General features: G+C 44.4%; 1 protein-coding gene across 2 annotated transcripts in view; it reads left to right on the plus strand.

Annotated features, from left to right (window-relative positions):
• fasn (fatty acid synthase) overlaps positions 1–15,494 on the plus strand; it is a 92,366-nt gene that overhangs the window by 40,373 nt on the left and 36,499 nt on the right. For both annotated transcript variants that reach the window (XM_085963589.1, XM_085963590.1), the window contains exons 19-23: positions 4,606–4,791; positions 4,933–5,112; positions 6,435–6,638; positions 7,887–8,200; positions 14,146–14,535. In XM_085963589.1, coding sequence (XP_085819715.1) covers positions 4,606–4,791; positions 4,933–5,112; positions 6,435–6,638; positions 7,887–8,200; positions 14,146–14,535 — 1,274 coding nt within the window. The remainder of the gene's footprint in view (positions 1–4,605; positions 4,792–4,932; positions 5,113–6,434; positions 6,639–7,886; positions 8,201–14,145; positions 14,536–15,494) is intronic.

A 15,494-nucleotide genomic window follows, 5' to 3' on the forward strand; every position in this document is an offset into this window, starting at 1 on the left:
ATCCACCACCTTAAACATTCACTCCCTCCACCACCAGCACTCCGTGGCTGCAGTGTGTACCAACTACAAGATGCACTGCAGCAACTCCCTAAGATTTCTTCGACAGCATCTCCCAGACCTGCAACCTCAACCACCTAGAAGGACAAGGGCAGCAGGCTTATAGGAACACCATCACCTGCAAGTTCCCCTCCAAGTCACACCCCATCCTGACATAGAAATATAATGGGCCAGAAATTCGTGACCAAATGCGTGAGTACGGTTTGGGTACTCATGCATCTGGCCGTTGGAAATGCCGGCGTTCAGCATGCACAGCGCATGCGGGGAACGCCGGCATTTCCAGACCTCGGAACGAAGGGGTTCATAGGCACAGCGCGTGCGACTGCACAGGCAGCGCTTGCGCAGTGAACTTCGTAGATTTCATTCATGGATTCAGTGAGGGCAAGCCCTTACAAGTTACACTTGAAAAAAGCATGTGTAAAGTTGTTCCAAGGCTGCGGAGGAAGATATATTTTATCGTGGAGCTTCTGAAAGGCAATATTTTTGTTTGGGAAAGGGAGGGAAGTTATTTTAAGAAATTTTAAGTAAGTTTTAAAGTTTAAATTTTTTTTTTTTTTTAAACGGGTTTTCAGAACGGTAGGTAGAAGGAGCAATTGTGGCTGTGTGAATTGAATGTGAAAATGAGTGTTCTAAAATGAGTAATGTAACATTTCCAGCACTTTTAAGAAAGAAACTTTTCATCAGTAATAAGTAATTATGTATGTATGTCCGCATATATTCCTTTACGTATATGTATGTATGTTTTATATTCCTTTACTTATACATTCATACACATGTTTTTAATTATGATTTTCCAATAAGTTACTTTCTCTGAAAGTCATAATTAAATAATACATTCATACACATAAGTAAAGGAATATATACATAACACGCAAAGGAATATATACAGACATACATACTTTCAGAAGCTCCACGATAAGAAATATCTTCCTCCGCAGCCTCTGGAGCAACTGTACCCATGCTTTTTTCATGTGTAAGTTGTAAGGACTTGACCTCCACTGAAAGCATGAATGAAAGCGGCGAATTTTACTGCGCACGCGCTGCCTGTGCACTCGCACGCGTTCTGCCTCTGAACCCCTTCGTTCAGAGGACAGGAAATGCCGGTTTTCCCCACATGCACTGTGCATGCTGAAAACCGGCATTTCCTCCGGCCAGACGCATAAGTACCCCGACCGTACTCGCGCATTTGGAAGGGAATTACTGGGCCAACATTTTACATGTCAATAAAATGAAAAATTTAACAATTGCACGATTTGCCCCCTCGCATCTGCGACTGAGGGTCCAAGGAGGTGCATTGCGCAAGAGGTCATCGTCGTACGTATCCTCACACTGTTCCCTTTCGGGAACTATATGAAGTGGTGGAAGGATTTATGGTCGTGATTAACGCTCATTCCGTGACCGTAACCATCTTTGAACCAGCCATTAGGGTGGTTAGTCCTATGGCGTGAGGGTTTTACGGGCTCCCACAACCCATCTGAGGGGGGGGGGGGCCACCCACACCCACGGACGCAAGTATCCCGCTGGATGTCCACCCAGAATTTATAGTTGGAGCTCCGACTCCACTTGCCGGGACTGTCTGGAGTGGGGTTCGAAACCCTACTCCTTCTGGCCCAGCGGCGGGGATGCTTACTGCTACGCAAAAGGCCCACTCCACACAAAAGGTGACACCCATACGTTTCCTGCGCCTTCTCCCTCCCCGTGACTGGAGCCCTATGCTGCCACTTGAAAGACCAAGCTATCATCTGCCCTTTTTGCGGCGCCTTTGACTTCTCATTACCAATGATGAGCAGGCGCTGCGCCTCCACCTCCTTGAGGAGATTGCTGAGGTCATCATCAGTTCAATTGTGAGTTCTTTTAATGCCGTGAATTGTGCTCATTCCAGCCATTTCACGTTGCTAATCGGATTGGGCCTTTGGCATAGCGGTAGGATCCCCGCCGCTGGGCCAGATCAGGGTAGGGTTTCGAACCCCGCTCCAGACAGTCCCGGCAAGTGGAGTCGGAGCTCCGGCTCTAAATTCTGGGTTGACATCCAGTGGGATATTTGCGTCCGTGGGTGTGGGTGGCCCCCCCTCCTTGTATAGCTTGTGGGAGCCCGTAAAACCCTCCCGCCATAGGACTAACTGCCCTAATGGCTGGTTCAAAGATGGTTACGGTCACGGAATGAGCGTTAATCATGGCCATAAATCCTTCCACCACTTCATACAGTTCCCCAAAGGGAACAGTGTGAAGACACGTATGACGACGACATTGCTAAATAAATAAATGGAATTAAAAAAAATCTTTTAGGGCTTTTAAAAGTCTTTAAATTGCTTTAATTCTGTTTAAAACTACTTCAGATTCTTCAAAATAATGTAAACGTTTTTAAAAGTTTATAAGTTACCAAAAGCTTCAAAAAACTTCCAAAAACCTATTTAAACTGCTGCTTTGCATGTAAAAATGCTTAGCAGCTTGGCAGAAACATTGGGGGCGTGTCCTGTTAAACTGAGACCTCAAGGGGCGTGTCTCAGTTGCACAGCGCGCTACAGGCTTCGCGCTGGCTGCACTCCTGGGCGGCATGACGTCAAACGCTGCCCGGGATTCTTCAGATTCAAAATGGAATTCCAGGCGTCCCTGGAGGTGATCGGCAGGTGCGTCGGGTAAGTGCAAATCGGGACCTTGCACGCGCGGCAAGCCCCGTTCACGAATTTCTGGCCCATTGTCGATCCTTCATCGTCTCTGGGTCAAAATCCTGGAACTCCCTCCCTAAAAGCACTGTGGGAGTACCTTCACTGCACGGACTGCAGCGGTTCAAGAAGGTGGCTCACTGCCACCACCTTCTCAAGGGCAATTAGGGATGGGCAATAAATGCTGGCCTTGCCAGTGACGCCCACATCCCAGGAACGAATAAAAAAAAAGGGCAGCAGGGGGTTTCTATTGAAGGCATTGAATCCTTCAGTAGGGTACAGTTCCCAGGTGGTGCTCGCCCTTCAGTACCTCACCAAAGTGACCATTATTCCTGTGAAAGCATGGATGGTGAGCTCTGGCAGGTGATCTGAATGTTGAAGCTATGACGGTTGGCCATATTCGTGTCCTCATCGACAGTCCGTACCCTCCTAGTATGGGTCACTCTGTGTTCAGGAATAAGAAACTGAGCCAAGTTTTCCCATCCCTAATCACCATTACCACCAAGTCCAGAATGTCAAATGCTGCCTGGCTGAGATTAGCTAACTAACACAAGTTGATGATCAAACCTGGCATCTTCCTGGTCTAAGGCTTAGAGACACGGGTAGATTTTAACTTTCGCCGCTTGGCGGTAAACTAGCGGATTGGTTGTCCATTAACCCCACGAAGTGTATTAACGTGCGGCCAATTGCTACTGGCTGTGAAATTTAAAATCTACCCCAAAGACACTTGCCTCTGTGCTATCCTTTGATTTTTGCTGTTGATAAACGTCTCCTCGTTATTGTTATGAAGACTCACTTATTTCACATGAAGGTTTTTAAAAGAAAGAAAGACTTGCATTTCTATAGCGCCTTTCACGACCACCGGACGTCCCAAAGCCAATGAAATATTTTTGAAGTGTAGTCACTGTTGTAATGTGAGAAACGCGGCAGCCAATTTGCAAACGGCAAGCTCCCACAAACAGCAATGTGATAATGACCAGATAATTTTTTTTAGTCATGTTGATTGAGGGATAAATATTGACCAGGACACCGGGGATAACTCCCCTGCTCTTCTTCGAAATAATGCCATGGGATCTTTTACGTCCACTTGAGAGAGCCTCGGTTTAACAGGCAGCACTCCCCCAGTACTGCACTGGAGTGTCAGCCTAGATTATGTGCTCAAGTCCCTGGAGTGGGACTTGAACCCACAACCTTCTGACTCAGAGGCGAGAGTGCTACCCACTGAGCCACAGTTGACACTTTTAGTTTGAATTTGAAAGTAGTATCTGTGATGTAGGACAACAACATTACTAATTTAATAACATAAGACTTCATAAACTGCAGTGAATTATGTGGCTGGGCCTGCACCATTACCAGATGATTTTTTTTTTCATAAGTCAATGTTTCTATAATTTATGAGCTGGTTCATCAACCAGACTGTAGGTCCCGCATTGAACCCATCAGTCACCTGAGAACTCATTTTTAGTGTGGAAGCAAGTCATCCTCGGTTCCGAGGGATTGCCTAAGAAGAAGAGATATAGAGAGAAATAACTGGCTGTGAAGCTTAAAGGTGTATTTGCTCAGGAGTTGGTTTGTGGCCAAATGATAATTGTATAATTTTAGGAATCCATTTTGCAACTTCTGTTACTTGTATCACATGTTGTGTACTTTAGACTAAACGGAATTGGTTTTTTTTAAATGTCGTTGTTTGTGAATATATTGTCTAAGAAAAGCAATGCTTAGCAGAGTTGTTATTAACAATGTTCAATTTGTCACATGAGGACAAGAACGCACTGAGCCATGCAGATGTTTTTTTAAAATGAAAAAGATTAGGTTATTCAAATATTGCAGGGGCTATTTGCCATGAATTTCATTTTATGTACATATGCAATGTTATTAATTACAGGGAAAGTGTCTCTTTTGGAAGAAACGGCCCTAAATGACTTCAGAAGCCAGATAAAGAAAAACTCAGAGTTTGAAGATACAGAGACAAAGTTCCGTCTTTCTCCGGGGGACATTTACAAAGAGCTACGTCTACGAGGGTATGAATATGGAAAAAACTTCCAGGGAATCTTAGAATCTAATAATGCTGGTAAGTGCTGTATTAAGACTTTAGTTTTATGCTTTCTAAATTAGCACATCCAACACATAACATGAGGGAAACTGTTTGTTTGTATATTGTAATATAGTTAAATACATGTATACATAATAATTTTTGCCTTTCATACGCTAGGAGATAAAGGAAAGTTGCTGTGGTCCGGGAACTGGGTGACGCTTTTGGATACCATGTTGCAGATGATTGTGGTCGGACTGCCTGGACGCAGCTTGCGAATACCAACACGCATCCGCTCGGTGTGCATTGACCCACAACTTCATGAGGAGAAGATCCAAGAGTACAAGGATAACAAAAAAGGTTTGTAGAAGACACTATGCCAAATTTGATAGTGCAAGATTTGAATATTTGACTGACCTTCAAAAAGCTGCGGGCTGTTATGTGATCGAGGTGTGTGTATATATAATCTTTGACTTGTGTTTGTCAGCGGTGGCAGCTGATGAGCTATAGTTCATTTGTTTTGCAAATGTGCACGGTAACATCAAGCTTTAAATTAATCAAAACTTGGAAGTTAAATACTTGCAAAACATTATGCTCTAAAAGTATCCAAATTGCTGGAATCTTTCACGCTATTGTACATCTACCAACAGACCACACCTTTTAAAAGTATCAGGTTTTAAAAGTACAAAGTTTTTTGCTCCTAAATGCTAATCTCCAGAAGCCCAGTTTTGCTTCCGTTTATGGAGATTTGACATAATGCCTTGATGTTTGCATTCACCTATCTTTAGATTGCATTTCTGTACTACATGTGTAATAATACATCTTTCTGACTTTCTTTATATGCAAATATAGCACTTCAGCACATTTTTTATTAAAATTCACAAGACGTGGCAAAGCTTCAATTAAAGCCACTTTAAAAACATTCATTTACGTCTACGCATTAATACAGAGCAGCAAAAACTGCTGAACATTTCAGCATTTACATATAGCATAAAGAACTGAGTCTGCCGAATGCTAGGTCGGTATTTTGAAACCAATGCAGAGCTTTGGCTCACTACTGCTAGTAAAGCATGAGGTTCCTTATTTCTTTGGTCTCCTTACCCAAGAAAGGATATACTTGCCATAGAGGGAGTGCAGCAAAGGTTCACCAGACTGATTCCTGGGATGGCAGGACTGTCGTATGAGGAGAGATTGGGTCGACTAGGCCTGTAGTCACTAGAGTTTAGAAGAATGAGTGGGGATCTCATTGAAACGTCTAAAATTCTGACAGGGCTAGACAGACTGGATGCAGGGAGGATGTTTCCCCTGGCTGGGGGGGTCTAGAACGAGGGGCCACAGTCTCAGGATAAGGGTAGAACATTTAGGACTGAGATGAGGAGAAATTTCTTCACTCGGAGGGTGGTGAATCTGTGGAATTCTCTACCACAGAAGGCTGTGGAGGCCAAGTCACTGAATATATTTAAGAAGGAGATAGATTTCTAGACACAAAAGGCATCAAGGGGTATGGGGAGAGAACGGGAATATGGTATTGAGATAGAGGATCAGCCATGATCATATTGAATTGTGGCGCAGGCTCGAAGGGCCGAATGGCCTACTCCTGCTCCTGTTTTTCTATTCTATGTTTCATTATTTCTAAACATACTCATTTCACTGTGCTTTTCTCTCTGCCTGCTCCTCCGCAGCTGTGGATGTCATTGTGAATCGTTGTCTTGACAACATTGTGGCGGGAGGAGTCCAGATCAGCGGGTTACATGCGACAGCAGCTCCGCGCCGCCAGCAGCAGCAGACCCTGCCTACTTTGCAAGAGTTCCACTTCAGCCCATACTTTGAGAATGACTGTCTGAGCGGTAGCGAGAAACTCCGCTCCTGCCTAGCACAGTGCAAAGGTGAGCAGCTATTCTGAGATTTAATATTTCTGTTTGGTTTTAATAAAATATTGTATTTTGTCAGCATTGCCACTAAAGGAATCAAAGTTCAGCAATAACTTTGTGCAGACTGCAGTCTCATTTCTACATCTATTGCTTACAGCCACCCCCCGCCGACCCCTTGTGTTAATATTAATGGCCCAGAAATTCGGGTCGGGGGCTTCCCGCGGGTGCAAGCCCCCGACCTGCACTTACCTAGCGCGCCGGCCGTTGAGCTGTGGGCCCGCGTGGGATTCCGATCCTGGACCTCCTCCAACTGCTTGCGTATCCCAGGGGCGCAGTTAGTTCAAAGCGTCCCCTGGGATCACGTGGGCCATGGGGAGCCAATGGTAGCAGGGAATGCCCATTCATAAATTTGACAGGAAGAGCTGTCAAAACTATAAATACAAATCAGCCCCAAAACATAACTAAAACTTCAAATTTTTTTTTTAAATCACATTTTTAAAATAACTAAGTTTCATAAAATAACTATTTTAAACAATAATTTAAATTTTTGAAAAAATTAATTACAGTTTCTAACGGGGCTAAAAACTTACCTTTAAAGTATTTAAAAATAATAAACCTGTGGAAAAATGTTCTAATTTTACTTAATTCACCACTTACCTTGTTAAAAGCAGGCCTTGCGACTGGTTTTTAAAAGTGTAACTCCTGGAGACTTGCCCTCCTGGAGAAACCTGCAAAAAAAACGGAAGTTCCAGGCGTACGTGCTGCCTCTCCGGCGCAAGCGTTCGATCTGTGAACCCCTTCCTTTAAGGGAACGGAAGTTCCGGTTTCATGCGCAGTGCATGCACGAAACCAGCACTTTTTCGTTGGGCCAACGGGTGAGTACCCAGCGCATACTCGCCCATGGGGACCCGAATTTCTGGGCCTATATTTCCTTGGGCTACGCATCACTCCACAGTACAAGAATTGTACTTCCAGGCCCCTCGTGATGCTACTGAGTGACTGGCCAGTATGAGGCGAGAAGCGCACTAGTCAGAGTTGACTGCTTTTTTTCACGTGGGGAAATGCCTGGCCGCCACTCTGTGCTTCTGGTGATGACTTGTCCAAAATCAGACGTGCTGCAACGTATTGGCACAAAAGCCTTTTGCCACCTCTGATCCTACTTTAGAAATGTGCTCATTTTAAAAGCAGAAACTTTCATTCCCACTGTCTCTGATTTTAAATCAAACATCTGTTTTTTTTAAACATCTGCTGTTTTTTTTTAAGGTTTTGTGCAGAAGCTGCAGGACAAGTTGTCCAATCATGGGCTGAAGCTTTCTTTCTCTGGCCTACCTACTGGTATTAATGCCTCTACTGGAACCACTGGCTCGGAGAAAGGACTTCTGCACATGCTCAATGAACTGTGTGGTCTAGACCTGAATGGGAACCTCTGGTCAGAACTGCAGCAGACAGTGGAGAGGGAAAAGGATTGCTTGCACGAAGATGAGTTACTGAATGGGTTACTAGATAGCCCAGCATTGAAAATCTGTCTTGATGTCACCCTGGAAAACACCACAAGCAAGAAGATGAAGATTATAGAGGTAAAGGCATGATTTCCCTTTGTCTAGCTAAGTTTATGTATAATTATATCTTATAAAATACCTTCATGACTGCATCGTACCCTGGGTTTGGGCTAGAGGTCAGGAAAAGGATTGGGCTCAGAAGGGATAGTTCATGTCTGACCAATTTACTAGAGTTCTTTGATGAGGTGATCTGGTGGACAAGGGTGAGGTTGTGAACATTATCTACCTTAAATTCAGAAACTCACTTATCACTGTCACACATAGCAAATTAATTCATAAGAGTTGTGCTCATGGCATGGCTGGAGAGAAAAGGCAGGTTGGCGATAGGGTTGTAGTTGGAGAAAACCAAGAGCTTGAAGGTGGGGCTGATGACAGCAGTTTTGAATGGGGTTAGGATGATGCCACAGAATAGGAAGAAGTTGATGATGTCAGCACGTATAGGGCAAGAGGAGTGAGTAGCTGGGCTGGGGGTGGGGGAGTGGGTGGTGAGGGGAATGACCTCAATATTTGAAATGAAGTCCATGAGTTTCTTACAATTATTATCAGAACTGAGAATGGAGGAAATGATTTGTGGTTGAGAAGGGAAATCTGATTGTTCTTGGTCTCCAGAATAATTGAGGTATTGGAAAGATTTATCTACTTTGAGAGAGAGTAGCAATACTCCCTCTAAATAATGTTTCTAGCCAATCACAAAGAGGCTTTGATAGCAGTGATAAATTCCACTCTTCAGGGCATGTGTCATTTAGATAAAGAAGGTTGCATGTGTACTGGTGGCAATTTACAACTATTATTTCACAGCAGAAGCACTTAAATGCTATGCTGAGAGTTTGTTATTTAACTATTTACTGATTGATTGATTTGATGGTGTTAGCTTTTTGCTCCCTCCCCTTTTCAGCCAGGTCCAGATGTTCCCTATGGTTGATGACCAGAGTACCTGAGAATATTGATGCTAAATAATTGAGACAATCTGCCAATACTGAGTGCTGTAATAGCACTTGAATGTAATGCTTCCAAAGATATTAATGGACAGTGGACTTCAGAATATTTTATATTCAGTAAAATTGACTGACACTTACCACAAATGGCAGTTGTCTACTTCTGAACCAATGAGAGGCCAGTTAAACCTTGACAGTGGAATTTATAACATGGCCTGATATCATAGTGAAGGTGATCATGTTAGAACAGTTTGAGCAAAGTCAAGGATTTTCACAAAAATGTTCTGCTTTTTATTTAAGCAGTCTAAATCTTTTTTGTCTGTTTGAAAGTTCAGCCTATACATACTGAGTTAGTGTGGGGTTGAATTTAACTCCAGCAGGTTTCAAGTGGGTGGGGTGTGTGCTAAGTGCATTCGCTGACCCAGATTTCAGCCTCGGGGTGTTTTAACTCCCAGACATTGTTTGATTGGCGTCGCCTTTATCACATTTGGTACTTTGATCATTTCAAAATAGCTACTGAGCCAGCACTTTCAGTCGGGCATTGATATCAAAGTTGACCGACTGGTTTCAATGTTCTTTAACGCAGGGTGAAGGGAGTGGTGAAGGGGGTAATGTGGACTGTAAATGCAGAGGGGCTCTGTGTAACTTTTCAGGGGAGGGGAATGAGCAGGTCACTGGCAGCGCTGATCTATCAGCTGGCCCCTCTGGCTGCACTGCGTTGTCCCAGCTCGCCTTCCTCTGCTCCTTCACCGTCGCCCAATTGTTGCTCGTCTGATGCTGGCTCTCCGTGTTGCCGTACCTCCTCCAACTGCAGCCCGCTCTGTTTTGCCATGTTGTGCAATATGCAGCACTCCACAATGATGTGACGGGCTCTGTGTGGGGGCCCTAGGCCTATCGTGGCACCTGAACCTTTTCTTCAATAGCGCATGACCGCCATGGTTGTGAATGTACCTGAGCGGTTCAGGTGTGGCGGGGTTGGGGGTGGGGTGGTGTTATCAGCCATGTAGCCCTTGTCCCTGTAGCAGCCATCCTGTAACACTCTAGAAGGGTGGAATAGTGGGGGGGGCGGTGGTGGATGAATGTCACAGGACGAATGCCTTGTGACGGCTGCCAGCAAAATTGGCAGACATTTGGTGCCGGATGCCAATCCCAGGAGGTTTTACTGACCCGCCCAGCAAAGTTCCCTTCAATGTTTTTGGGTCACACGGCCCCTTTATCGGGCTGCGCGGCCCATTCAAGGTTTCGCCCGCGCACGTTTTTTTTTTCAATTTAAAAGCCCGCTCATTGGCTGCGCGGTACCTGCAGAACACGGCGTGGCCACACGGCCGCCCGGCTCAAAGGGAACATTGCCACCGCTTAAAATCCCATCGTGCTCCTAACGATTTTATAGGACCCCGATTTGAATGCACTCATGAGGCACCTGCCTGCTTCCAGTGGGTGTCTCGGGAGTTACAGGAAACTTTGTTATATCCGGCACCGACGGGACCGAGCTGTTGCCGATCTATCAAAACTGCCGGACATACAAAGTTAATGTTGAAGCATACGGAGGTTTTCATCTCCGTATCTGACAACAAACACTGTTGCTTAGCAACAGCTTGTAAACAGTCGGCCCATACCTTGGAAGCGTCTCTGTAGCTTAGCAACAGCTTCAGAGAGACGTTCCAGAGCCCGACTGTTGAAAACAAAGCCACGAGAAGAAAAAAAACCTAACAAAACGGCTCCTGATTTTTGCCGGTAGATCAAGGTTTCCGGACATACAACCTCCGGATAAACCAAAGTTTCCTGTATAATAGGAGCCAGCGGGAATGAAGCGCTGTTGAATCGATCCGTGGGTTAAAATCAACCCCTAGGTGTAGTATGTGTAGAATAACCGTTTCAGAGTTGTAATTTTGTTGTACATGAATAAAGGCCCTCTATGTGTAATGTCCTTGAGAAATTGCTAAGTAGAGTGATGAAGATTGCAAGTGACGTACAGTACCTGCGCTGAATTGCAAGACGCCAAAGTACTTGCGTGTTTCCTATTATTTGCTCTGCAAATTCAAACTGCTTAATCAAATATAGTTATTTTGTGAGATAGATTTCCCAATGAAATCTAATCTGCACCTATTTGTTTGCACAATCTAATGTCTGGTCTCCAAATGTGTATACAGCCTATCGAATTAGTAATGCACCTTGCATTGCTCAGTACATTGAACAAAGAATACTGTTGGTTGTACTTCTTAACACACTGTGGCAATTCTTGATTTTAAAATAAAGACCATGACCCATACGCCCCATTTCAGGTGCAAACACGGTATAAAGGGACTGCGAGAACTGAATTAAGTGGAATGGCCGTAGCAAAGAAGGCAACGATGGGCCGCCTCACCACCCTGATCTGAATTTCCCTGCTGCTGGCCACTCCTTCCCCACCGAGAAAAACTGAGATTGACACTTTTTGTTAGGTAAAGGTTACGGAACCAAGACGAGCAAATGGAGTTGCAGTACAGATCAGCCACAATCTGACTGAATGGCGGAGCTGGCTCGAGAGGCTGAATGGTCTACTCCTGTTCCTACGTTCCAGGATTTCCATCCCATTTCATTCCTGTCCGCCATGGTAGGCCCGGGGTAGCAGTGGGAATGGCATTAAATGGAGGGAGAGGCCTGACACATCAGGCTGCTGGAGAGGTGCAAAAAGAGGTGGCGTTATCGCACTTTGGCAGACATGGTGCTGGTCGAGTCTCTTCCCAAGGCAGACTGCAGCACCAGACATCCGATGGCATCGCTACAGCATTTGAATGCCTGACTAACCATGTTGGAATTTTCTTCAGAAGCACCCAAATCATGTTCAGGTTTTTGCGTAGACCTGCCAGGGTGATTCACGAGCCAGTGACGCCTGCTTGGCTGCATCTGCCATGATGCCACCAGCCATTTCTTTAGGCCCAGCTCACTTACTTGTCCTGTCAGCAACTGGGCCAACAGAGAGGAAGGTGCTGAGTTGTGCCATCTGCTGCGAAGGCACCTGTGACTTCCTGGTAGCAGAGGGCTTGCACGTACAGGCAACTGTGATCTGAAACTTGGTTGCATCTCCTTGCAGGCATGCTGCAATGCTAGCCTATAAGATGGTGCTGTGGAATGACGCAGAGGGCAGCCCTTCCCATCTCTTGCAGCAGTCATCAAACTGTTAAGTTTAGGGCCCAACTGGATTGCTCTACAGGGAGCTGGCATGGACTCGATGGGCCGAATGGCCTCCTTCTCTGCCGTTATGACTCTATGACAAACAGGGTTTGATGCTCTTGTCACTTTTTGGCAGATTCATGTCTGCACCTAGGATTTCCTACCCCTTTATTTTGGTCTGGCACTTCTTAATCCCTTGCCACTTCAGCTTGGTAAATTGTGCTGATGAGTTGAGATGCCTCTTTGCACTCTGAGCTTTCTAAATTGTTGTTCCCCCTTCATGAGCTTCACTACTCAGTGTCTCCCATCCTTTTAAATTTCACGACATGCAATTTTCCACTCCCAGCACTACTGAAGAGTGCTTTTTGCACTTCAGATTCAGCTGGGACTATCACCAGTTCTAAAACATTCAGAACTAACCTGAAGACGCAAGTTGCCCCCATGGGCCTCAAATATCGGCAAACCATGCATGCCCACCAGTGTCCTCCAGCTCTAGCCCTGCTGGAGCTTTTGAGGTCAGTGTGTGGGCACTTAATTTACATGAACATACGAGCAGCTGTGCCACTTTGCCGATACCCACCTACCCCATGCAGCCAGAAAGTCCAGCACCTGCTCATCATGGAGGGGTAAGGGGGCTTGTCCAGGCCCCCTCAAACCCCAGCCATGTGCCCGTCAACCCCACTCACCTGGCCTGGACCCTTAACCCTCCCCCAGTGGGGCTTCCTTGGAGGCAGGCACATCTCATCTCCCTGACCTATCAGCATTGTGTACTACACGGAGTTCCAAATGAGCCAAGAATGCAGGAACTCTTGGTCCTGGCTCCCTGATGATTGCCGTGAAGGGAATGGGTGGAAGTCAGCCCCTTATGGCAGGCCGGAAACAGCGGAGACCTGCAGCAGCAGGGTCCCTGCCATTTTACCGTGGGTTCCTCTGGTGTCCAGTCGAGAGTTACAGTGGGAGTTTGATGGAAACCCCCCCCCCCCACCCACCCCCAAGGAAATTCAGGACCATAATGTTTTACTTTACTTTCATAATTATTACTTCGGTATTCCAGCTGTAAAAATTTTAGGAAGAGATATGATCTGAGAGGGAGTCCATTCGTTTAAATGAAGGAGCTTAATTACATAATCCACTGAATTATATAATCGCCTGTCCTAAAAATCTTGAATTCAACAGATGGGTTATTGCCTTTCTGCAGTCTTGTACTATTGTAAAATTAATATATGAAGATTGTTTTTTTAAAAAAATCTCTTAACCTTTTTTATTTTAAAACACAATGAAATTTTCCCATGTAATTTTTGGCGGTGTCAGCATAACTACTGTTTGAGTAGCACCATTGATACTCTCCGCATCGCTGACTCACAGCACTCTGTTTCGGGTTGGGCATTGCTGGTTTACCTGTGATAAATAACCAACATAGAGAGGGCCTTTAAATAAACTGTTGAATATTAAACATGGTGAATGCAAGTACATTTTAGTTGATTTATTTCCTGAATAGTGCATACTGAACCACAAAAATATTTAGTTTGTTCAACTTTGCTATTCAAATTGATATACCTTTTTATAAGTACCTTTTTAGAAGTCGGGATCAATGTGGTTTCCTGGAATAAATTCGATTTGCCTAAAGGGGTCGGAGAGGAATTTTCCAGACGCGCACGCCCCCCCGCTAATTGGTCTGGATTTTGATCCTGTGTTTACGCCTCTCCCAGGAGATTAAGCGGCTCTGAGTGGGTTAGAGAATGTGTACCATGATGCATCACCACTATGGGACAGTCTAGATGGGCCAGTTGGTCTTTTACTGTCTTGACATTTTTGTACGTTCATATGTTAGTGTTTTTATAGTAATATTCTGATTTATTTTTGCCCCCCTTTTAGGTCTCAGCTGGCAATGGAAACTTGTACTCTCGCATTGTCCCATTACTGAACAGTCAGCCAATAATCGATCTTGATTATATTGCCACTGATCTGAACCCTGATTCGCTGTCGGCCAGTCAGAATCGGCTCCAGGAGATGGGTGTTTCCATTGATCAGTGGAATCCCATGAGTCCTGCCACTTCAAATCTGGCCAAAGCTCAATTAGTTGTCTGTAACAGTTCGGCGTTCCTTTTTGAGGACCCTCGGACTGTTGTCTCCAATATGGCTGCTACAGTGAAAGGTGGTGGATTTTTGTTACTACACACGCTTCTTAAAGGGGAAATCCTCGGCGAGACTATTGCGTTCCTCACGGGAAAAGATCCTAAGCAATCGCAGGGGCTTCTAACACAGGTAAAATAATGTTAAAATATTTAATTATATTTATCCTTTAAGCATACAGCCGATCTAAGATGCGAAACCTGTTCCTACTTTTTTTCCCAGATATTTTCACAAAATTGTATCTAAAGAAATAAAGCACAATGTCAGCATAAACAAATTTAGCCTTTTTTAATATTGATGTGTTAAGCTGTAGATTTACTGATTATGACAATATGCTTATGCGTATGTATAGTTATTTGTGGTTGAGTGTTCATGGGGAAATGCTTCTTTAACGAATTGGTGCTAATAAATTTATCGTTTTTTTTTGGGAATATGTTCCTGTCCAGTGCATCTTCTGACTTGCCTGAAACAACGACACAGGAGATTTTTTGTATATACACAGAAAATTTAATGCATTTGGCGTTTGTGTGTTCTATACAGTTGTGATTGTTTTTGACTGATATTAGAGAACATTGTGTGCATGGTAATTTGGGCATTTCTTCTTTACTTCAGTTATGTATCAAATCAAATCAACTTTTATTGTCATTGTTAGTGCACAAGTGCAGTACAATGAAATGTAGGCTTGCGGCTCCCGAGAGTGTACATTTAGATTAAGACATTTAAACATTTAACATACTTTTGGCTTGTAATACATTAACATAAGCATAACCATAATAAAGTGCATTGGCAGATGTGCAGGCTTTAGAGTTTATTTGTGGAGTTCAGTAGGATGACAGCCCTGGGAAATTTAACTTCAGTTACAAAATGTACTGATTGCTCTCCAGATTTACTAATATGAGCTGAGTAAAAGGTTTTAAGAACATAATAAATAGGAGCAAGAGTAGGCCATTCAGCCCTTCAAGCCTGCTCCGCCATTCAGTGGCTGATCTTCTGCCTCAACTCCATTCACCGGCCCTATCGCCATATCCCTTGATGCCCTTACTAGTCAGAAATCTATCAATTTCTGTTTTGAATATACCCAATGACTGAGC

The sequence above is a fragment of the Somniosus microcephalus genome, chromosome 21, assembly GCF_052327205.1.
Source record: "Somniosus microcephalus isolate GS21.2 chromosome 21, FLI_Smic_1.0, whole genome shotgun sequence".
In the NCBI taxonomy this organism is placed as follows: Eukaryota; Metazoa; Chordata; class Chondrichthyes; order Squaliformes; family Somniosidae; genus Somniosus; species Somniosus microcephalus.